This window comes from Culex quinquefasciatus, chromosome 3 (genome assembly GCF_015732765.1).
Source record: "Culex quinquefasciatus strain JHB chromosome 3, VPISU_Cqui_1.0_pri_paternal, whole genome shotgun sequence".
NCBI lineage: Eukaryota > Metazoa > Arthropoda > Insecta > Diptera > Culicidae > Culex > Culex quinquefasciatus.
This window is the reverse complement of record NC_051863.1, coordinates 61,926,351-61,952,113: the sequence shown is the minus strand read 5'-3', so window position 1 is coordinate 61,952,113 and position 25,763 is coordinate 61,926,351. Positions and strand designations below refer to the sequence as shown.

Below are 25,763 nucleotides of genomic sequence, written 5' to 3'. Positions count from 1 at the left end.
GATGGCCTTCTTCTCACCCACGGTGGCGACGACCTTCTTTGCGGCTGCCTACGTTGCTCCAGCAGTTCCCTTCTTCTTGTGGACAGCAGCCCCAGTGTCACCGGCGGCTTCTTTTTCAGCACCTTGCTAACCTTGCGCGCTTTCGCTTCACGCCGATTCTGCGGACCTGCTTTTCGTTGGTCAGCTTCTTCTAGAAATCTCCGACCGACGACGCCTTGGCAGCATTTACCAGCTCTCTGGTTGAAACGGCATCCGGTCCGGGAAAGCCCGTTCGCAGAGTTTGGATCGTTTTCACGTGGGCAATGTTCCGCATCCGGGCGATTTCGTTCTTGGCTTACCCGCATTCTGAGGCACCTCTACCACCACAACCTTCTCCTTTTCGGCCTTGAACCGCTGGTAGCCGATTTGTCCAACACTTCGTCGTACCTTTGACACGGGCTCGCTACTTGATACCCTTTGCTTTACCGATTTTTTTAAAAAATGTGAGCGGCTTCGGCGCAGGGGCTCCGGGCACGGGGTAGAACTGTCTCCGGACATGCATCTTTGCGCCAACGGCTTCCTCGTCCCGTTCCGTTAGGAGTTCACAAACGGCATTGATCAACATATGTGTATTGTCCCTAGTCGAATCCATCAGCACCGGCGGCACTCTTTCTGGAAGCGGTCTTTTTCGGGCTGGCTTCTTGGCGGCGGCCGCAGTGTTCTTGGCCTTGGCGGACGTCACCTTAAACTGACTTCTTCTCAGTGGCGGCCAGTTTCTTCTCACCCGAGCCGGAAGCAGCAGCTTGCTACTTCTTCTTCTTTTCGGCCGGTTGCCCGCAGGCTTTTAGACGGTTTCGGAAAAGGGTTGGATGAATCTCTTCCAGTATTTGCCATTGCAATCTGAAAATAAAACCAATTTTATTCAATTCAGTTCTTTGAAGGTTGCCCTTCTCCCCAAACAACCTACCTCATGGCACGGAATCGACGCCGAGGACCAGGAGTTTATTCCGTCGAATTTGTGTGTCTTGGAAAAAATTACGCTCCCGCTGTTTTTGTATTTTGCAATTTGTCATTGTCAGTGTTGAAATGTCAATATCAAAGTTGTTACGTCGTTTGTGAAAATCAAGGTGAAAATTGAGAAATTCTGAAAAACGTGCGTGGCTCAATGTTACTCAATTCTATTCAAATTTTCTCAAAATCACTCACTGTCCTACCCCTTGCCCCTCCCCCTATTTTTGTAAAAACGTTTGTATTTCACTTTGTTTAAAATTTCAATAAGAACTTTTTTTTCATTTTTCACACCAAAGCACCAGACGCGATCAGGGGACGACTTCACCTTCCACCATCCGGAACCACACAATTCCATTTTGGTGGGACTGTCGTGATGAAAGTATGAGAACCGGATTCCTAAATTAAATTGGCCACTTGTCCTGACTTCGGTGCGATCCGGTCTAGTTTAAAATCAGGACCCAAACAAACCAATTATTAATATTGACAAGAAAGAACTTAGGGCGTAATCTAACCACAAGTTCTTCCAGGATGCTTTCTTCGGACTGGCTGCGCTTGTGTTCTATTAGATTAGATTAGATTAGATTAGGACCCAAACAAACCAAAACCGTTTCAAAGGAAAACATAAAAAATTTTACAAGGACATTTTACCTGAGCAACCATCTGTTTGCTGCAATTTGTTTGGCGGGTTTTAAAAATCATGCATGTCAAACGGCGGGGTTTAAAAGTCATTGTTTATGTTTTTGACATTAGTTTACATAAAGAATTGCGCATTTTTGACATTTCGTAACGCCATCTTTGCTTAAAAATCTGAATACCTACATCTTCGCCAGGCTTGTCCCACCGACAAAAGAGAGACTCACCAAAAGACAGAATCTCTTCAAAGCTTTCAATATTCAGTGATAATTTCATAGTTTGATTGTTTTCATATTGTATACAAAAATGGTTTTCTGGATAAAGTGACGTTCGTATCGTATTGTAGAAATCTCGAATTTCATTTATTGGGGTTTCATTTCACCGATATTTCAGGCAAGAGAGAAGAGCGATTCGGTCACTTTCGAATTTCTTTCGCAGTGAGTGCTCAGTGAAGCTGTCAAAAGTACTATTAGGCTTGTCAAATGACTTGACGTTGACGTTTTGGGTGCAATTTTGCAGCAAGTTTTAGTGAGGATTTGGCACACTTTTCAACTGATACCAACAAAATCGGATTGGTTGCTCAATAAGCTACTTCAAAGTTTGACGAACACTCAGTTTGAGGTTAAGTTTCAAATACTGTTGAACCAGTCTGCTGACCGGTACAGAGATAAATATATTGGTTCCGTTCCGGCCAATGAAAAAAAAATCGAACCGCCGGAACCAAACCGGCAAGATCAAATACACTGCCAATCGGGGTAGCAGCGAAGTATTTTCCGTCCTCCCTCTCTGTGATGAAAACATCCTTTGAATTTTGTTCACTTGCAGTTCGTTTTTGCTCCGGCAAAATTATACATGTGTTGAGGGTGGAATCATAAAAAAGTAGTCCGCCGGAACTTTCAAATACCGAACCCAATATTGCGGAAAACCCCCCACCCCTCCAAACGCCTCCTCTGGCCACTTTGGACACTCCACCAGGACGGAATAATCCACACGAGATTGAAAGGATCAAAATCCGAGGGGGGGTTGGGAGGATGGACAGATGATGATGTTAGGTCTGGTCTGATCTGGCATCTGTTCTAAAGGGTGGGGGTGTTTTGATTTCGTTTCCCATCACTAGTGCCAACAGAACGCGAGCAGGGCCGGTTCTTGGGCGGTGATGTTCATCAATTTCTGGTGCGGTTCGATGAGTTTGGGTTTTGGGTTTGGGTTTCAGGAATGGCTGAGCGCATGAAGCTGCAGTGCATGGGTTTTTACGGTGCCAATATCGTACACTTCACTATGGGAAATCCGTTGATTTGAAGCGAGGGATGGTCACTTGGGAGGACGCTCGTGAATTCTTGATGGTAGTTAAAATTAATATTTTAATTTTTTTATTGATTTTATCTGCTACTTAAGGTGAAGCCGTTGATCATTTTCGAAGAAAATTGATCATCACTATAAAATATTCTGTATTAAATTCATTTTAACGAATTTCAGCACCAAAAGGAATCAGCATGTGCCGGTTGTTGCCATTTTGAAGCCACTGAAAGATTTTTTGATCTAAATCAAATGTGCTTCAAAATTTATATAATTTTGTGACACAGTCATTGGCGTCCTAGTTGGCAATCATTGATTAATGACGATTTCCATAACTTTACAAGGAATGGGATAATCGTTACCAAAAGGAATCAGCATGTGTAAGGTTCTATTCTTAACAACTTGTTGAAGGAATTTTGTCAAAATATTGAAAGCGACGCAAAATTTATATCTTTGAACGAAAAATCATGACAATGATGGAAGTCTTCACGTTAAAAGAGAATTCCGGTTTTATCTCAGTATGCTTTATAACACCTAAACTCACAAGCTCGAAAAAAGGGGTAGTTTCCATATGAATTCCTCCTTTTTCTTGAGCTTGGGAGTTTAGATGTGAAACTGGATCAAAAGATCTACTTGTCAACAACCTTCTACAGTAGAATTTTTCAACATTTTAATGCTTATTTTTGAATAAAATTAAATATCTGAATTAAATATATTTTGTCAACTGCTTACAGCACCCCTACAGCATCCCTCCAAAACACGCGGATTAAACTCCCGCCATAAAACCACGGTTTGCAATGCAAGTTCTTCACCATATTCGCGGTTTAGGACTCGTCATCCGTAGCCTAAGCTTGTTCTTGCAGATATGGACCATCCAGCAATAAGACCGCCACGGTCCCCGATGATGTTTGTTTGGGTGGCTTGGGTGTGGGTGTGTGTGTATGCGACGGAACATATGAAATGAATGCATGTTTGCAACGAAAACACGTGTGATGCTGCCGGCTCGTTCTGTGGACTGGTACCTACTCACACAAACAGACAAACACGAGCTAGAAACAATGTTTACACAAGATACCCAATCAGGAAACCAAGAGAAACAAATGCTCACCGTGGAACAGGTTCCATGTTCCGGGTTCTTCCATTTGGGAAAGGTGCCGAAAAAAAGACAACTGGATGAATTATTGTTTGTTTTTGCGAAATTTAACAAGTAAAACAAATTCAAACTTTTTAAATTTAAATTTCATCAACTTAGCACTTATCACTAAAACACTTTTGAAACTGCATAAAATGCGGTGCTCACTAATACATGCTTACTTTTGACGCGTCGTTCTCTTTCGGTGAGTTCTTTTTTGATCAATGTTTATCCATTGTTCTGTGACTTTTCAAATACTGTCCTAAAGGAAGGTGCACCTCCATGCAATTCCATTTGCTTCTGAACCCTTTCCGTGGAGCTATTGACTCTGGAGAGCTGGAAACAAAACAACACCAAAACATATTCAGAGAAACTTTATTGAATCCAATCGAGAATTGCATCGGTTCTATTCATAAATAATTCTGACCTCTCTGTGAGAGAGCCAGACTCTGTTAATATTCATGGCTTGAAATTGATTCTCATCCTCCTGTTCCAGACTCGCCAGACTCACCTTCCGGCAGGCAGCAGAACCAGACTGCATTTATATTTGCAGTCAACTCTTCTCCCCCCACAAAGGTCAATATTGTCCGGTGTTCAACATGCACAATGACGAGCAAATATCTTCGATCATTATCATTCTCTGCCGGGGCCGTTGTTCCTCATGAATAAATGAACGGGCTCGTGTAATGTAATTATCGCCTCAAAATTTACCGACCGTCGCATACGGAATGTTGGACAAACAATAAAGAGCGTCCGCAGATATGGGCGCAAATAGCCGGCAGTGGTTCTGGGCTTGTGGCCACAATCTGGCATCATTCTGGTGGTGTGGTTACACAGACAATGAGACCAAATTACATTTTTAAAGACTCACCTTTAACTTATTAAAGCTACTTATTCCTAGCCTCAACTTCAAACTTCTATATTCAAATTTCGAACTTCAAACTTGAAATTTCTATCTTCATACTTCTTACTTCTTACTTCTTACTTCTTACTTCTTACTTCTTACTTCTTACTTCTTACTTCTTACTTCTTACTTCTTACTTCTTACTTCTTACTTCTTACTTCTTACTTCTTACTTCTTACTTCTTACTTCTTACTTCTTACTTCTTACTTCTTACTTCTTACTTCTTACTTCTTACTTACTTCTTACTTCTTACTTCTTACTTCTTACTTCTTACTTACTTCTTACTTCTTACTTCTTACTTCTTACTTCTTACTTCTTACTTCTTACTTCTTACTTCTTACTTCTTACTTCTTACTTCTTACTTCTTACTTCTTACTTCTTACTTCTTACTTCTTACTTCTTACTTCTTAATTCTTAATTCTTACTTCTTACATCTTACTTCTTACTTCTTACTTCTTACTTCTTACTTCTTACTTCTTACTTCTTACTTCTTACTTCTTACTTCCTACTTCTTACTTCTTACTTCTTACTTCTTACTTCTTACTTCTTACTTCTTACTTCTTACCAAAGCAATAATATAAAGGGTCAGATTCACCACCACACAATCATCATCAAAAGAAAATCTTTGGACGTTCATCAAGAGAAAAAATCCGAAGGAAGCATGGCTCTCCTCTCTCGCGCACGAAAGATCGGTAAAAAGAATCGAAAAAAACATCATCTTGATTATTTGGCAGATCCTACTACACTTGCAAGTGTGCGAAAAATTACCTGTCACATTTTGTAGACAGGCAATGTGTGTAAACAAAGTGAAATAAATATTTTTGAGCGGTGCTGACAAGGAAATTCACAAAAATCATCAGCAGAATAATTTTCTTGCAGATTTTCGGGAGCGATCTTCTTTTGCGTGATTTGCCTCCTCTCTCTTTCGCGGGTGAAGAAAGTTCGCAAGCAAAATTGATTTTTTTGCGATTATTCCATTCCTGTTTTTAAATTTTTTTTAAAGTGTTTTTTCGATGAAAAATACGTTTTTTCGGAATTCTGAGTACGCCATCAAATCGGGCGTCTAATTTGACATAAAAGTCCCTTCGACACCAAATTTCTATCTCATCACCGTTTCAGGCTGCAAATTATTGAAAAACACTTCTTTTTTCCCATGTTCATAAATGGAAGGGATCGTACTGCCCCTCCGTCACGAGATATCAAAAAACGGACCTCGGATTCGTGATCAGGGACAAAAGTTACACCTTAGGACGAAGTTTCACGCAAATCGAAGAGGGGTCGGGGCAGCTTTTCCCGATTTCGTTTGAGTTGGTAGAGAATTACCTTGGAATTACCCACATAATAATATTTTTTTTTGAACTCCATCATCATTCATCATATGGTTTTTATTAGAACAAAATTATGAACTATGGAAATCAAAACTCAACAAACTCTAAATTTCTAACAAAATTCAAATTTCTATCTCCCAAACTTCATTTTTTGAATAAAAAACTTTAAATTTCTAACAAGAACTACTAACTGACTGCAAAATTCTAACTTCAAACATAAAACTTTGAACTTTAAACAAAATACAAAAAAAGAGTTAAGCTTCATCACTTCGATTAGCGAGAAACTTGATCCTAAGGGGTAATTTTTGTTCTTGATCTCGAATCCAAGCTACATTTTTGATAACTCGTGACGGACGGGCGATACGACCCTTTCCATTTTTTTTACATTTGAAAAAAGACACGTTTTTCAACAATTCAAAAACCTAATTTTGTGATGAATTAGAGATTTGGTCTCAAAAAGACTTTTATGTAAAATTGGACGCATGACTCAGAAACTTCAAAACATTTTTTCGAAATATTTTTTTTTCGTAAAATCGTAATCAACAAACAAACTCCTCATTTTTTGATTTATCAAATTTTTTGTCTGCTCTACAACTTTGTAGAACATTGTTGCATTCTAAAAAATAACCCTGCAACATAGAGCAAAAAGTATTGTTCGTTTCTTTCAAAGGTACACGCCACGCGGCATTTCAGAATGTGTCATATACATTGTTGGCAGCGATTTTCTGCACTTTTAGTGCAATAAAAACGTACCTGACAACAATGGCAAGTGATTCGAAAAAGAAGATCAACGAAACAACAAGTCCGGGACCGTGGTGTAGGGTTAAGCGTGGTTGCCTCTCACCCAGTCGGCTTGGGTTCGATCCCAGACGGTCCCGGTGGCCAAAGGTCGTCAGTTCGAATCCCGGGGCGGATGGAAGCTAACTTGTAAAAAGCGGTTTGAAATTGCCCCAACAATCAAGCCTTCGGACATCTAGTTTCGAGTAGGAATCTCGCAATCGAGAACGCCAAGGCAATGCTGTAGAGCGAATAATTTGATTTGAAAAACAAATCGCGCAGTATGGGATTTGACAGCGAGCATTTGCCGAAAGTGCGGCGCGCGAGGGGTGAGACACAAGCCCTAATTAACTAAAAATAATCGTTTAGTTAATCAGAATTTACAACTAGTTGATTAGGATTATCGCTAATCAATTAGCGTATTCCTACCCTTCGAATTTTAACTTGGGTTGATGGACAAACGTCAAAACATCAAAACAAACCAAAACATCACTCGTGGTTGCGGCCGTAAAGCAACACCAAGAAATTGAAGTGGCTAATCTGGTTCTAACCTGGCAAATGGCCAAACGCGGTGCGATGTCCGACCTGAACCACGGCAACAGGAACGAAGAGGAGGAGGCAAACCGATTTGCCCAGACGTTACAAGCTGGAAAAACGCGTCGTTAAAACGGAGTCGTCGTCACGGATTCCGCGGGCAGCGGTGGATCGTCGTCGGTGTTCGATGCGTTCAAGGGATTCGTCGGGGTGACGTCGACATCGGCTGTGAAGCCTACTGAAGCAGGAGCCAGTCCATTTTCGCTTCTCAGTGCCACCATCTTTGCCACGACTCACCCGAGCAAGAAGATCGTTGTAGGAAGCCGGCCGAAGGAGGAAACAGCAGGCTCCATCGGCAAGGACACCGGGGATGAGGAGTATGCGGCCAACGTGAAGGCGCTCAGTGTGGTCGTGGCTGCTTGGATTTCGGAAAAGGTCAAGGAGAATCTGGTGTGCAAGCTTAGGCCGATCTTCAAGGATCACGAAAAAGATTCTGGATGAGATTGAGGCCAAGAAGAGTAGCAGTAAGGAGTCAACGGCCGCAAAGTCGTCCACCAGCGGATTCACTCTTGGAAACGTTGCGCCAGCGACGACGACAAACACGGCCGCGGCACCGACTCCAGCAGCAGCCAAACAATTTAGCTTCGGGTTTGGCTCGACAAGTTCTACGCCCGGAACGGGTTTCATCTTTGCCAACGTGGCCAAACCCACCGAGGACAGCAAGTCGGACGAAAAGGCCGCCGCCGATGACGACGAGAACGAACCGTCCAAGGTGGAGTTCACGCCGTTCAAGGACAGCATCTTTTCCAAGCGGTGCAAACTTTGTCAAAGCTGACGGTAACTACTCGGACCGTGGCATCGGAACGCTGTACATCAAAGTGAACCGGAAGGTGCAGATAATGGTACTGGCCGACTCCAGCATCGGCCAGATTCTGCTCAACATCATTCTGAACGAGGCAGTGCCGGTGCAGGAGATGGGCAAGAGAAACGTCATGATGGTGTGCGTTCTGACGCCGGAGACGAAGCCACCGTCGGTGCTGCTGTGGGTCAAGACCTGCGAGGAGGCCGACGAGCTGTATGAAGCACAAGCTCAAAAAAGGGGTCGGCCATGGAAAATTGTTTAATGCCTGGTTTAATGTTTCATTGAATAGGAAATAAATTGATCAAAATTAGGAAAAAAAAACCTTGGTCATGTCACTGTGTCATGTGATCCCGCGTTTACTTCCACGATGGCCATCACTACCGCAGAACCTTCTCCAGTTCTCGCTACAGACCTTACTTTCACACCACCATGCACCTCAGCTCGACCGTAACCCTAATAATCCTTACTATCCAGGTATCTACTTGCAGATTCGCTTTCATCCGGCGCGTCAACGGCTGGACGATTTCTAGAAGAATTCCAAACGAATAAACTTGCAGACTATGTCGCCACCACCATAACTACCACGGCAACTAGGAACCAGCGGTCAATCAGCAAGCAGGTCGCAGAACACCGAGTGCGACCCAGCTGATGATTAGCGATCTCGAGGCAGTGATGAAGACAACGCCGGTTGTAGTACGAGCGCCAGCATCCGAGGGGAGGGCAAAAAGTCGGTTGTCACCGGAAAAGAATAACAGCAGTACAACTGGCAACTCGCCATTGGGGATGATGAGAACGAGAAGAAGCGGCTGTTAAAGAGTGACATGGTCGAGGGCATGACGCTGGACGAACCGACATCGGTGGCTTAGCCAAACAAGAGTTGCAGCAATTGGTTAGAAAACCGATGGAAGAAAACTCCTACAAAATTAAATCCAAAAGAATAAAAAAAGAAACCCCATAATAAAACCTTCCCCCTTACTGCACCCATTCACACAGTTTTTATATTCGCAGCGCCTTCTGCCACTTCCCCTCTTAAAGTCGCCTGTCGGCCTTCAAGCAGGCCGATCTTCTTGCAAATACATTGCCAAAGATGGACTATATCTCGTGATCGTATAAGTTCTCGTTCCGGAAACGGCTCTGACCCTAGCCGAATATGTCCTGGATGTGGTAAGTAATGGCTTCGACGGTATCCCGTTGCCGAAAAAGGTGTCCATTTCGGAGCCGGGGTCCTGGTCCCTACAACGTCATGCCCAAGTTCTGTTTTTCGATCGCATCGTCTAGTTTCTGCATCTGGCGGGCCTGCTGCATTTTTCCGCGCTCCTCCTGCTTTCTATTGGCCAAAATCTTCAAAACTTTCGCCGACAGCTTTTTGTCCTTGATTTCTTCTCGGGTGCAGCACCAACTTGGCCGGAATAAAAAGGCCTCCAATGTGAGTTTGCTGCTGGTTGAGACCACGCCGAAATCCATTTTCCGGCTGTGCCCGGAACCTGCCTGCACCGGATGAAACCGCACAACACATTATCCCGAGAATTTAGTGTTTTCCTGCGGATCAAATCGAAGTCACATTTTCAAGCTGTCAAAATGACATTTCTCAACGACAAGATATCTTGATATGAGATGGGAATGGAATATCAAATCAGCGCTAATCGATTAGCTAGTTGACGAAAATCAGCGCTAATCAATTAGTGTAAAGATGATTGATTAACTGTGTCCTGCCCCTCGGCGGCGCGTCGTTTCGAGGCTGGTATGCCGAGTGTCTTTTTCGGGAATACGCGCAAAAGTAATCCAGCTGCATGTAAAAGCAGCCCCCTGGCACCACTGAAAATGCCTGGAACGTTTGACAGTCACCAAAACCTCGAAGAGCCCACGCATTAGTATGTGTGAAGAGCCCTTCATATACAAAGATTTGGATTAAGTAGTATTGGTGTCTTTTGATTTTAGGCATACAAATAGGGAAATGGCGCGCTTAATCAAAAAAAAAATGTTGTGTTCAAATTATTAAAAAATTTTATTCAAGTGGTGACGCGAGTAGTCCTGTCTTGGGCATATTTCCAGATGTTTATCGTGTGTGTATGAAGCAGGAATCCATGGAGCTCTTGAATCGGCTGACTGTCTGGCAGAGTAAAATTTTACCTCTTCCAAAGACTGGTACCGGAACGGGTTCCTGTTTTTTTTTTTTTTTTTTTGGAGCAAGAATCCGACTGGAAGCTGCTCTGAATCGTGGAGTAAGTAAAGAACCAAATTCAAGGAAAATCCGAATCGACCGGGAAAATCGGGCACCAAGAATCGGAAATGTATTGGAATTCACGCGGAAGGAACATGTTTTAAACAGGCCTGGATATGCGGCGGTAACAAAGTACACAGCAAAAAAGACATATTCAGATTACCAAGTCCGCGCCTCAACCCACTCGGCTATTTCGCCGCAATGAATGTATTTGGATCTTCACCGATGTAGTTGTAGGTTCCCCATACATCGTATGCAGTTAACACAGTATACGACGTACGGAAAACCTACTGTTACATTGCCATTGATCTGACCATTTTAAAAGCGGCGAGATAGCCGAGTGGGTTGGGGCGCGGACTTGGTAATCTGAATATGACTCTCGCTGGTTTGATGTCATTTTAGGAGTGAGCAGACCTATTTTTTTTTTCTTCGGTACATGCTTTTTGTGTACACGTTTTCTCATACAATATTACATGCTTTTTCTCACAAAGGTGATGTGCATGCTTTTGCATGCAATTTTACATCGAAATTTTTTGCTGTGTACATAATTTAATAAACGTCTGTGCACTTCATTTCTTTTTCAATATCTGACAGTAGACACCTTCGTTTTCTTCTTTGTTTTCTTGATGTTCGTCATCGAATATTTTGGTTTCATAAACATGGCGGCAGTGACAGAGGGCTGCGTAAAAGGCCTGGCTGTTAAATCAAAACGAAAAAAAACTGAACTACTTTATGAAATTTTATGTAATATTACACCCCGAAATATGTAGCCCATGAGTATGGGAAACCTACTTGGCTGAAATGTCAAGCTCATGTTTGCGTTTATCCTTTCCGTTCTTCATCGATGTATTGGCCGAGCGGGCTAAGGCACCAGTTTTTTTTTTCTATTGGTGCTGGGTTTTCTGTGTTTATAAAAAAATGTACTGCAGTATGTTATTTTCGTGTGAGTTAGCGGAGAATTACCCAAGGGTAAAATTTTATAAACAAAATCAAACGATATAATGTTTTTTCATAATTATTTTCCTTTTTAAGATACTGATAGTTTTTGCTTTTTGGGTGTTTTTCAATACCCCTGACTCAAGGCGGTTCTAAAAACACCCAAAAAGCAAAAACTGGAATTTTGGTTTATTGGACCTTTTCAAAAAAAAACTCCAGATATTATCTAGGAATTATGTAGTTTATAAACGTTGTCTATGGACATCAATTTTCGTTCACATTTGTTCAAAATCCTTTCAGGAAATTATGTTCCAGTCTAGTCAATGCTCTGTGTAGAATAAAGTAGCAGTTTAGTTGGGAAATAATAAAAATAAAAATCCCGTTTTGTCTACTGCAGAAACTCCCAGGTTGTATGTGTGTTCCCAGATTGCTTCTGTATGTGTGTGTGTCCTCTACTCCTGTATAGTAGTAGCAGGTACCTGCCGATGACGATGATCAACAATATGCGGCACACGCATTGTGTAACGAATCAATTTGCAATTTATTATGGTAATTACAATTCGGTGTCACTCGGAACGGAATTTATAATAACTTTATCAGCGCGCGCGTTCGCTCGTCTGGCCATAAATTAATTCCGACATGCGATGCGAGCGAGAGAATGTTGTTTTTGGCTGGGCGCACTTCCGGTGAATCCTTGCTTGCTTCAATTCTTTTTTCTCTCTCTCTCTCTGTTGGTTGATTGTGTGAAATTATTCCAAATATGCCCGTACGAGCACATGTTGGGTATGTGTGTGTGTATGAGTAAAATGAACTGCACTAATTATGACTGTATCGCGGAAATTCGGGAGGAAAAGGTCGATAATTGGTGCTGATCTCGGCCAATTTCTGGTGCACAATCGAAGCAGTAATCAAGAGGGACGGACCGGGATAATGAGTGCATGTAATTGCAAATAATTTGCTGAATTTTGAGTAAACATCGTTGGAAAAAATTAAGTAATTTGAATAAATTTACGAGTGATGATGCCATTTGTCTTAAATAACAATTTGTAATATTGGCCCTTAATTGGCATTCAAACTATTTTTGGCTTCCTCTCCGAGGAATGCCATATAAAATCACTTGAAAATTGGCCAAAAAATTGCACTTAGATTTCTCGGAAATGGCTGAACGGATTTGGACACTTCCGGTTGCATTCGATCCCTCTTAGCTTCCGATAAGTCGCTATTGAAAATCTTCCCCGTAGCCCTTTCCTGTCAAAAGATATTTACGAAAAACGATTTGCAAACCTAAAACCGAAAAACAAAAAAACGATGAAAATTTTTCAAAATTGCTTCATTTTTGCATAACTAGGTAGTCTGGAATGTCCTCCATCCCTGGCTGAAACGGGACAAAAATCCATTGAAATTTGCCAAAGTTACAGCCACTTTAAGAAAACTGTTTGCATTCAGCCGCCTTCAAATCGACTAAAACGAGGCCAAAATTAACCAAAATGTCGGCATGTTGCACATTTTTGTAAAGCTCTTTCAAACCCCAATCCACTGAGATACATATCTCGACGAATTATTAAGCTTAGTCGTTAATATCTGCGCTAAACTGCTATTTTTGACGATACCAATGCATTATCACATGCTGGTTCGCCCATCCGGCTAAAAAACCCAGAACTATTATACTTCATTCGAAAGCATTTTTCATCGTGCTTCGAATGTCATCTTAGGGAATAAAATTCCCTTTGTAAATCGCGTCCAGCATGCAAAGATTCCACCCGACCTCAAATCAGGTCCAGAATAGTTTCTGAAACGTCTTAGTCAAGCCAAGACAAGTCAAGTCATCTCGGGAAATGACAATATGTTATGTGTTCTTAGATACCTATCCATGAGCCATCGATCGACTCCGTTAGCGATACACTTTTTACTCTTTCTTAAATTTTCGCTTTAGCTACGGAATGTGAGAGCGGAATGCGAGAGAGGGAGAGAGTTTACGGAAATTATGACTCGTTTTTTTTTTTCATAAAATTATTTTTATTAGGTCCTTTTCGGTACTGGGACCTGGTTAGGACCGAGTCGGCTTTTGTAATTACATTTGACTTAATAATTACAGAGGATCTTGTGTGTAAATGTTAGTGAATTATGACTCGTTCGAGCACTGCATTAGTTTTTACGCCGTGACAGCATTAGACAGCTCGCGTGCATTGTTTACATGGATTTTCGTCGACAGACCGTAGGCGTATTTTACTTTTACTGGGATAGAATAGCATTCGATTTAGTAAGCCTATAGACTATATACATTATAAAGTAATATGCTTTCTATAAAAAGGATCGCAAAGTTATTACTTTAAATTGTTTTAAAATCCATTTTAAATCCTTTGCGGTCGTATAAAGTGTCATGGTACCCAGAAAATTAAGCTTTATCATTGTGAACAATAATATTAGTAATTTAGTTGAATTTTAGAACTCAATCAACGAATCGTCTATATATATTCAATGTATATTATACATGTACATTCTCAATACATAAATTTGTGTATGAACCGAGAAGAGGAAGCCCCCATTCACCTAGGTGGATTAAGTAACGTTTTTTTTTTTCTTAACTTATTTTTATTAGGTCTTTTTAGGTGCTGTGACCAGGTTGGGACCGAGGATCAGTAAAACAATATATAATAACAAAAAAAACTCTTTAAATTCCATACTTGGAGATCAAACATTCAAACTATGTCACATGAAAATTTTCTGGAAAAAACGCGACAGAATAGCATGATCTCCCTAATTTGGGATCCAGTGTCGAAAAGTATTACTTTTCGATACAAGTGCTGAAAAGTTGAACTTTTTCGTACACAGATGAGTGCTGAAATGACATTTCGGCACTTTTATTCTTAATTATTTTTTGATCAAATTCTCGGTACTTTGGTAACCATGTTTCAAGACACTGCACAGTGTAGGCAGCTAAACAAGAAAGAGTTTCATATTGTTACCCATTGCGTGCGCCAGTGTTTTTGCTTTTCAAATGACGTGTGAATAACTATTCAACATAAGAGTATGAGTATTTTAAAATATAAATTAAAACTTCTTTATTCGAAACTCTGAAAAGGTATTATTGAAATCAATAAACAAGACTTATTTCAAATTAAAAATTTATTTCCTTCGTCAATCATTCAAATTGATGAAAACTCAGCTCAACCCCTCCCCCGTTACCGTGACTTTACAACATTCAATTTACAAACTCGAAAAGTTCGTCACCAAATCAGCGGCACAAAAAAAATCGACGAAAAACTTTTTCCCGCGCGTTTTTGTCCAATCAAACGCGAAACATGATTTTGTCTTCCTCGTCAAATTACGGATCCAAATATTTCCAATTTGGGCTGTTCCTGTTCTACCCAACTGGCAACAGTGCTATCAACGGCAAAATTCCCAGCCGATAATGACAACCATGGGAGGGAGGGGGGAGGTGACACCTCTAGTCAGATAAATATATTCATCAGAAGGGCAGAGAGTGAAAATAAAAAAAATCATGGGAAAAGTTTTTCCCAAGCGCGAAATGAAAAGTTCATCCAGCAGCGGAACAACAGTTTAATTGTTGAAACATTTTCTTGAAGGTGCTATAAAAAGATAACAGAAAAATCAGCAAAGTTCGATTTTTACAAGGAATTTTACATATTGCAAACAGAAAAAAAAATCTTATAAAATTTTAACATCAGGACATTATCAAAACTGTGGCTAGCAGAGCGTATCCCAACACCTCGACATGGTGGATAATAATCGAGGCGAAAGAATCAATAAATTACACAAAATAAAAAATAATCAAACAGAGTTGAAACCATCCAAACCCGATAACGCTAAACGAGGGCGGACATCGGCGGCGGCCCGCCTGAAATCAAAAGAGTAAACAACCAACGACGTGCCTAATGAACGCGTAATTTGGCCGGGCCAGGCCGTCGATTCGATTAATTTCCATTTGTGGGATTGTTTTGCCGCCCTCCTACTTTTTTCTCTGTTTCGATACTCTTGAATGCTTGTTGAACTGGAAACGGTGGCGATAAGAAAGGGTTTTTGAAGGGTGGGAATTTTTTGAAAAGTTATGCGAAAATGGGTGGGTATTTCAGTAAAAGTTCAACAGTAGTGTATTTCAAAAAAAAACTAAAAAGTCAATTTTATTAAAAAAGAATTGTAATCTTATGTGTCCTCGGATCGGTCTCACGTGCTCGTGTGTCATGGCTTTGGGGGATTGGTGTGGGAAATGAGAGGGGGCAACTGCTCGAATAATTCGTCAAATACTGTCTCGCTCAAACAATAATGCTATACGGAAGACGATCGATCGGCAAGCTGCAAACAGCAGCAAAACAGAAAACCTGAGAACAGATCATACTACAATAGATACGGATCCGTTTAATTTTTATTTAGAACTGTCAAAAGCACGTAACAATTAGTTGGATATCTCAATTTTGACGTGCTCTTAATTCGATTAAGTTCGAATTAGCGAACATTCTAATTAGAGGACATTGGAAGTAGCTATATTCGACTTAACGAGCAATCGGACCGCGCACTGGAATCACAATCCAGAGGTTGCTGGTTCGAATCCCGCGGCGGGTGCTTTCCCAAGCAACACACTTCGTCAGATAAACGTATTTCCTAACTGGTTGTATAACCGAACGGCCTCGTTACCACAACTTGTTCTACAACTCCTGTGCATTGGAAAAAGCGCACTTTTTTCTGTTGTATAACTTGCCAGAATAAGATGCAAGTTATCAGAGTAAGTTGTACAAATGTATCTGACAACACTGTGCTAGTTAACAAGAGATTCAACGAAAAAAAGGGGGCGTGGTTAACGGCTGTGCTGTCAAATCAAAGCGCACACTGAAAAGGAAAGATAGATTGAAAACAGTTGTCTAACCGTTACCCAACTTACATGTAAACAAACAGTTCTTATCAGAATTTCAATCAACGACGAAGCCAATATGAATAATATCTCTGACTATTTTGGTACGCTTGTTTCTGCCCGATTTATTTAGAAAAAAAAAAATTGCATGAAAAAAAATAATATTTTCGCGCTCTCTAACTGTGATTCATGTGAAACCCTCTTCATGGCGAACTTTTAGATTTTCATTTTTTTGATGAACTTCGTCTTTCCCAAGATTCGATCCGATGACTTCGACAACTTGTTGTTATCTCCAGGCAGGTCCATGCGCGCTTCCACATCTCTCCACGAGGCTTCATAGTAAACAAGCTGGCCTAGACGTCAATAAGAAGGCTGCTGTCAGCTTTGTTATACTGCAGTGAGCTATACAACTTAACTCCAGAAAGGGCTGTCATTGGAAATAAAGTTATATAAGTTTTTTTCAAGTCAGTTTTTATAACTCCATTATGTAACTTTGTTATAACAAACCGTTTCAACTGTCATTTCGATTACCGTACCACGGAGCAAAATTGAAAATTGGTGTGATTTAAATTTGTGGTTTTCTCTATCATGAATTCCATAAGCTGATATTTTTTGTAGCTTTAACCGGCGATATTTTTTTATAAATAATCGGTCAACAATTAAAATTATTGCAATCTTCGATAAATAAACATTATTGAAACTCTAAATACCTCACGTACAAATTTACACCACCTAACAACACGCAATGTCAAGTTGAATATGTTTGTTGAATATCAGTTATATAACCTGTTCTCCGATAACATTTGTGTAACAAAGCGAGAAAACCTAAGGTTATTTATAGAATGGTTGGCCACGCCCATTTTTCAGAAGATGCCGTCACATGACAATGTTAGATAAGCAGTGAAACAAACAGTGCAATATTATTCTTATTCAACAAACTGTTTTCGAGGAAAACAATGCAGATGAGGGAACAGCATCATGGCATATCAGGATTTTGACGTTTAATTACAGCTCATAAAAAGCGTTTTCGACTGAAATCAAGTGATAAATACCTCAAACGGAAGTGAGCAAGCAAGTTTTTATCGAAGGTGTTCCAAAATAAGTTGTTTAAACAGTGTAAATCAGCAAATTGGATGGAACCCTCCAAATAGGTGAGAATTGTTCCTATGTTGTGTTTTGTTGGAAAAGAGTGAAGTTGACTGTGTTTTAACACTTTTGTGGCACAAAACAAGATAGTTACACAAGTCAGTTATACAAGCAGTGAAACAAACTGTTATTTAAGTTATGTTCAGATTTTTTCTCGTATGTTTATCAAAAACAATTGTCTAACTATTATTCAACAGTCGACAAGTTATGAGTGCTACTTGGGTTAAAATTCTAAGTGTAAATATGAGTATTACAATATTGTTTTGATCACCGGAAGTCAATTATAATTATTTGCTTATATTGGCAATTTGCGGCGAGAAATATTAAGCTAACCTATAGTGGTGAAATAATGTCACAAGGTCATTTACTATATAATACAACAATCCCTTTCCCAACGATTCCCCTACACACACTACACACCCATATTCTATAAATAACTCGAAGTGGTACGGTATGTCCTCACTTCTTCTTCTTCCCCTGATGATTCCATGAAATGTGGGTTCCGTTCATAGAATCTGTCTCTTGCGGTTAATGCAACGCAGTAGGCCGGGCCGCTTTAGTGAGTGTAATACATTTCGGGGGTTCTCGAAAGTACTGCAATCATTAATAATGACAAGAAAGAACTTAAGGCGTAATCTAACCATAAGTTCTTCCCGGATGCTTTCTTCGGACTGGCTGCGCTTGTGTTCGATTAGATTAGATTAGAATTTCAATCAAATTAAAGCTTAAATAAATTAAGATCGCAAACATAAACATTATAACTATTAGTTCGGCAGCTTTGATAGTATTTTATCAAAAAAAATCAAATATAATTTTTATTGGCCTTGCGCTATATTTGTTTTCATGAAGGCGCAGCAAAAATCGGCAACTTATGGCTCAGCCGGTAGCGGGTAGCAGCAGTAACACCGAACATCCTACCCGTCGTCCGATCAATTCCAGTCCAGCGTAATTCAACTTGGCCGTCGACGAGAAAGCTACCCCGACCTGTGAAACGTCTTTTTTTTAAATAAGATTTTCCTCTTGCTGCCCGCTTCTATTATTTTAAAAAAAGAACATAGACCACACCCCTTTCCTACTGCAATCTATGTCGAGCTTCTCATTCCCATTTGCCAATCAGAACTAGTTGATTTGATTTATTCCAACAATCTAATGTAAATTTCCAATGAATCACATCATCATTTATCATGATATCTTTTGGTACATGATAAATAATGCAAATTTACAGGAATATTTTTTTCTGTGTAATGAGCATAGAAAAATAAAAAATATATAATTTTCAGAAAATATTGTTGGTTCAGTTTCTCATAAAAATCAATTTTGCATCATTATACTGCCGTTCTACGCATAATTGTCCCATGTTCGAAAAAGCGCAACTGAGAAAAATGCGATTGAAAATTTTTGACCGATATCTGTGTTTCTACGCATAATTGTCCCGTGGGTCCTCATTTGCCCTATATGTCCCTAATCGCCCCAGTTAGTAGTTAATCACTCTTATTTGTAATCCTCTTGCTATACAACAGGCAAACAAGACACAATACTTCGTAAAACTAATGATTGCGTGAAAGAAAATACTTGGTGGGACAATTATGCGTAGAAGTACAACTATGGGACAAACAGACTTGGTGTTGTTTTTGATGAGTTTCCTAACAAAGTACTAGATTTTATGTGTTTTTCTAAAAATCAAGCTTCCCTGCACCGTGCGGTACACGCGGTTCACTTGTCCCTCGGGTTTGCTTTGCGCCTGCTTTGTTCGGTTTACACCCGTACCCGACTCACACGAACCGAGGGTATTTTGGTTCATCGTACCAGCGCACCACGACACTCTCGGTTCGCCGCGTCGGTTTTGTGTCTGGCACTCACCCATGGCATGAACCCTGTGTATGAACCAAGGTGCTTCACTCGGTACGAGCCGAGGTACGTGCCGTAGTATGCGCTGGCGGTACAAAACGGGTTCAATACCACGGCGCGTACCACAGCACGCTGGGTTCAAGCCATGGGTGAATGCCAGACACAAAAACGATGGGGCGAGCCGAGAGTGTCGTGGTGCGCTGGTACGACGTACCAAGATATCAATACACAAATGGGTTCAGGCACGTACCGAAGCTAGAAACCCAAACCCGCGTTGTGCGTTGGCACTGGCGCATAGGAAGCTTGCTAAAAATATACATCAAATCAAACTTAAAAATGACAAAAAGTCAGAATCGACCAAAAATGACAGGGGACAATTATGCGTAGAACGGCAGTATACAAGTCTTCCTTACAATAGGGAGATACAAGTGCTCAAAATCATCCTACACACAAAACAATTTTTCCGAATGTTACATAAATTATGATGTTACATTTTTGCACGTCATTAATCATTTAAATTTAAATGTAATTTGATGTAAATTTGCAACAAATTATGAGTAAAAACACAATTTTACGTGTGATTCAACCGTTTACGTCGAATTTCAAGTTTAGGGAAGGGTAGTCATCAATGAGACACTTTTTGTTTTCAACTTTCAACGATTTTTCTATTTTTTTCATCAGCATGTTTTAATGAGCTTTTTGTTGCATTTTCTTTCTTTTAGTGTGTTCTAACATTGACCAAAATATGAGATCGATCCGACATCTACAGTCAGAGTTATTCAACTGTCTCATTGTAGACGCACTTGGCAGGAACAATGAGACAGCTGGGTAACAATGAGACACTCTACGAAAATCAATACTTTTCTAATAAAACATCATGTTTTTGTATTGTTCCATTACAGGTGACTTGCCTTGAACATTTTAGAGCAATTTTGCCAACATGAAACTTTAATTAACAAAAGTTATACTAAAAAGTATTTAAATTTTGTAAAATCCAAGTATTTATACCAAATAACTTTGTATGATGAAAAAATGATTTTTCCCATACAAATTTGTATAGAAAATTGAATCGCTTTGCGCAAAGTGGGGACTTAACCAATCGTTATCAAACTTTGAGGAGTTGTGAGGGACCCTATAAGGAACCAAAAAGTTGCTGTGCTAGCTAAATTTGGACAACTTTATTTTTTCCATACAACCATATTACACCCTAATACTCATATTTAGTTATTTGCTTATATTGGCAATTTGCGGCGAGAAATATTAAGCTAACCTAGGACAGAAAGAGGAGAGACAGAATTGAAGATCGCGACAACAGTTTTTTTCAAACCTTTTGTCACATGGTGGATAGATCCAGACAGGGTGTCGGTTAATGGAAGACCCCTAAAAAGCTAATTCAACCAAATATTACACTTAGAATGAATGGCCCTTAGCTTCTTCATCTCCTTTCCCCTTATAACTGCCAGCGCCCTGTCTGGATCTATCCACCATGTGACAAAAGGTTAGAAAAAAACTGTTGTCGCTATCTTCAATTCTGTCTCTCCTCTTTCTGTCCTATACGGATTAATTCACTCAAGGGGTGTCAACCCCTCGGTGGCCGAGTGGCTAGAGCATCTGACCAATCCAATCCAAAGGTGTGAGTTCGAATCCCACCTGATTCCATGCGTTTTTTGTTCATATTTAAAGTTCAATTATAGTCGAATAATTTCAAGGATACCGGTCGGGAATCGAACCCGGAACCTTCCGCTTATGAGGCGGGAGCCGTAGCCATTAAGCCACGGACCGGTCCCGTTAAGCTTTAATTTGATTGAAATTCCAACAAAAAGTAACATTGGACAACATAAATTAACATTGTTAAAATTGTTTCCACAAGATTTTCAATTAAATTTTCAATTGCTAAAATGTATGTGTCATTAAATTTTGAATTCAATGCAATCTTTAAAATCCATTGTTAAACAAATATCAAAAAATGTGTTTTACCTCACATTACAGAAATAAATTCTTAAGTTTTTATGAGGTAAAATAAATCAAATTGTAATTTTTTGCATTTTGGGTGTTTTTGAAAACCCCTTATTTTTAACCTTAAAAGGTTTCCCGAATACGATCATGATCTACGTAACAACCAAAATTTGTTGTTATACCAAATTTTTCATCCAAATCTAATATATACGACAATGACGTAGAAATAAATCGCGAAAAGCTAAGCACATAGCTCTAGAATCTCATGCAAAAAGTAAAATTTGAACCATGCTAGTGTTCATCATCACGTTGATCAATTGTTGTTTTGTTAAATGTTTGAACTTAAAACGAAATTAAAACCTTCTTCTTACTAAAAAAATATATAAATATTGCTTGACGATTGTAACAATGCTGAAAATGCTGTTGAATACTGAAAATAACAGTTTGTGAAAATTTGACGCAAACATGCACGACTCCAGTTCCAGCACTGTGTAATAGTTTTTAATGGTATCTTACGCAATTAGTTCGTAAACCTACATTCCAGCTAAAAGCACCACTCTCTTCAAACACACACTCGTCGCGAAAGCACTTATTCCTGTTCCGGAGGCGAACAAGAAGCTCGCAAGACACATTTCCGGCAGTAACAGCATCATTTTCAAAGAAAAGCCATCATCCCCGGGAAAACTGACGGTCGCGAAATGGCCCATCAAACGCGCTGAAAGCCATCAAAAACATCATACGTCGTTTAAGCTAGTTGAATAAATGATTGATCCACGTGCCATCCCTCTCCCCCCTCGACTTACCAAGCAAGATTGCCAGAAGCTGCAGACTGTATCGCCGATCCATCCCGTTACCAAGCAGCAACATCAGGCCGGAACAATTTGACGAGCGCACGGTGCGGAAGTTTGGAGATTTGTCAAACCCTGTGGCAGGACCAGTGCGAGGACGCACCGGGGTAATCCTTCGTCAAATCGAGCAAGCAAGCAAACACCACTTCAAAGAGTGCCTCTTCCTCTTTGGGATGAGAGTTGCTCTTCCGGCGAAACTGTTATTATTCAATTTGTACTTGGGAAAACACTCGATTTGCTGGCCCCTGCTCTGATGGAAGGTAAAGCACTTGAAGAGACTTCAAGGACGAGCTCTTTTCCGCTTGAATATTTAACAAACTTTTATTCACTTTCAGGAATGAAATACTTTTTCTTTACGATTTAATCTGCACACTCGCCAGCGGGGCAAATTTCCCAAAATTTCTAGAATTAGAATGTATTATAAAGCACTCTACAAACTTGGACAGCGTGGAGATTCAATTTTCTCACTTGACTCGAGAGAGCACCGACACACACAAACTTTATCACCAACTAAACAACGACCGAGAAGGTAGCGCTGGTAACCTGCCAATCAACTATTATTTATTCACAAATCAATTACACACTTCTCGACCAGACCAGCCTCGACGGAAGCTGCTACGAACTGGACCACTTTTCCCACCTTGACGGAATTTTGCTTCACCTCAGGTGCAGCTACCACCTTTCAACTCACTTATCACAAACACTCACACACCCTTCTAGATATTAAATCGCGATTAAACGCGGGTTTAATCACGCGCGCGCGTAAATTTCAAACAATCGCGTCACTCAAAATTCGAAACACGCACACGCGTCCGTTCTGCTCGCCGGTCACAGTTCTACTGAACTCACGTGCGTTCAACAGAAACCAGTTCCGTTCCGCGTCTAGCTGGCACGCGAGAGAAATTCAAACTGATAACCTCCGTACGCCAATACGCCTCAAGCTCACAAGAGCACAATGTGGTGACCATCTGTTTTTGGGCGCGCGCGCTCGCTCTCTTCTCTCCGCTCTGTGAGGATTTTGCTCTCTGTTGTTGAAATTTTCTGCTCACTTTTCTCTCAGTTGCATGCTCTTCCTCTCTCTGTTTATCTGCACGATATCAGCTGCACCACATGTGGAAAAAAGGTTCATTTCAAATGCAAATTCAAATTTGTTTTTTTTTCGCGCCAATAACTGAGAAAGCCGCCTAAAGTTATACGGCAAGTAGCACACGCAACCCAAGCTCACTCACTTGACTTCATCAGCACGCGCTATCAGGGCGGCTACGGATTACCGCTCGAGGTGAACTTTTGCAGAACCAAATTTTGACATTTACTGTACTGCCGCTCTAATCGAGTCCGTCCCATATCAGGCTACCAACTGTACGGATTTATTCCGTACCGTACGGATTTTCGACCCTCTCCGCGGGTTTTTAACAGGCCGGAATTTTTATACGGAATTTTTTGCATAAATTTAATTTCTTTTTTGTTTGGGCCAAAGCTTTTGCTAATTAGACATTTTTATTTAACTGTCAGTTTGATTTCAAAGGGATAACTTGCATAATTTTTCGGGTTTTCCTCAGTTCAAACTTGATTGTCAATAATTGTTCTTTTCAAATTCCTTTCAAAACATATTTATCAAATTAAAGATCCATAGGCTTTCTAAATCTTATGAAAACCTTGTGTTGTGCTTGTATTTATAGGACCTTTCCAATAAAAACTCTATAGAAATGTTTTCGTGAAAACACTGACGACGAACTTTAAAACGTTTAACAAAAATATTTATAATTCCTAAATTCCAAATTTATCTAAATAATTCCTTGACAGTTTTTGTTATACTTGTGTGCATGATGTCGTGTCGGCAAAGTCGTAAAGTATACGGATTTTTGCTCAGCAAGAGTTGGTAGCCTTACACATCAGTAACAACTTTTCAAAAGGGTGAAACCCTCAGATGTTTTTCGTCAGAATCATGTAAAGCGAACAAAAACTGGAGCGGCCGTGACTGACTGGTTACGGTGTTCGCTTTGTAAGCGAATGGTCCTGGGTTCGATTCCCATCTGCTCCCAACGAGAAAGTATAGGAAATATAAATCTTGAAACTCTGAACATGAACGAAAAATCAAAGTCACTCCAGTCGGGGTTCGACCCCCCGTACTTTGGATTGGTAAGCAAAAATGCTAACCACTAGGCCATCGCGAATTGGTGAGCTATAACTGGAATAAGGAATACTGTTACTACCAACTATATACGCGCTGGGTCCTTGTCCATTTGACAAGGGTTCGGAAGTTCTAAATAACGTTTGAATCCGAATGGTGCAAACGTTCTTCAGGGCGGGGCTTGTCGATAAAGCTGAAGTACCTCGCGCTCGGCTAGCCAGCGTAGAAATGGGTCACCGAAGCTCGGCAGAGCTAACACCTTCCAAATGCCTATGCGAGTTATTTGCATGTATAGAATGTAGATCTAAAAATACATGGAAACAACTCAATTTGTAAGAAGCGGCCGCGTGGTCCCGTTTGGTTGGTTGCACACACACACACACACACAATCATGTAAAGCGAACAAAACTGATTCTAAAACACTCTCCAACATCTCAAAATTCCGAAAATACGTAGTTTTACAAGCAAAAAACAAAAGGGCTAATCAACAAAATCAATCAAAACAAACCAAATTGAGTTTCCGCCCTTGTGTTTTCACCCAATCACGAGGGGCGAATGTAGTGTTTTCTGCAAGTTCCGACGTATATTTAGAAACACTCAATTTTCGTTATAATTTAGTGAATTTTAACCTGGTAATTGGGTCCTAAAATGAAGCTTAGATTGCTGATATTATTGTTTACAGCGATAAAGCTTATTTTTCTGAGTACAATGACACTTTGTACGACCACAAAGAGTTTAAAATGCATTTTTAAATCAATTTTGAAAAATTAACCTCGCGGTCCTTCTTGACAGAAAAGCTCCTTCTTGACAGCTCGTTCCAAGGGGACCATAGTTGATCCATCGAAAAAATGTTTTCTTGTCAACTTTTTTTTTTTGCATTAAAATGAAAAAAAGTGATCAGAAATGGTTTTTAATTGTGTTTTTTACCGTTGTACATAAAAATTTACATAGGGCTTTTGTACCCAATCCTCAAAATGGATCACAATGTATTTTTCTGATGTCTTTAACTACAATTCCACAACAAACACAGATTTGTATGATCCTAAATACATAGCTTTATAATTTCAATTATTGTAGTATCGGATCTGGTCTGGTTTAACAATCTAGACATGAAGGTCCATAATTTACCGGTTCTTGGGACATCCGGGAATTGTGGGTCGAGCAGTTGCAGACACAATATAGACCACATCCTCAACCCAACTTGCTACTTACTGTGTATCATAGCCGTGATCCTTGCTCAACGATTCTTGGGCTGAATCGGACTTCTTCAGAAGGCTTTCTAGACCCATTTTTTATCACTGAGGTTGCAAATCACTGTATTATCACTGTCTGTAACGTTTCACAATGATAAAAT

General features: G+C 40.2%; 1 protein-coding gene across 9 annotated transcripts in view; it reads right to left on the bottom strand.

The window, feature by feature from the left end:
• The window catches only part of LOC119769486, a 192,736-nt gene extending 169,536 nt beyond the window's left edge, over nucleotides 1-23,200 (bottom strand). For 5 of the 9 annotated variants that reach the window (XR_005278379.1, XM_038262121.1, XM_038262122.1 and 2 more), the window contains exon 1: nucleotides 22,234-23,200. Coding sequence is in view for 2 of the 9 variants with exons in the window: in XM_038262125.1 (XP_038118053.1) it covers nucleotides 22,234-22,297 (64 nt within the window). In the remaining 7 variants the exon portion in view is untranslated. The remainder of the gene's footprint in view (nucleotides 1-22,233) is intronic. The other 4 variants (XR_005278383.1, XR_005278380.1, XR_005278381.1 and 1 more) reach the window with 4 other exon arrangements.
• Between the last annotated feature and the right edge of the window lie 2,563 nt (nucleotides 23,201-25,763).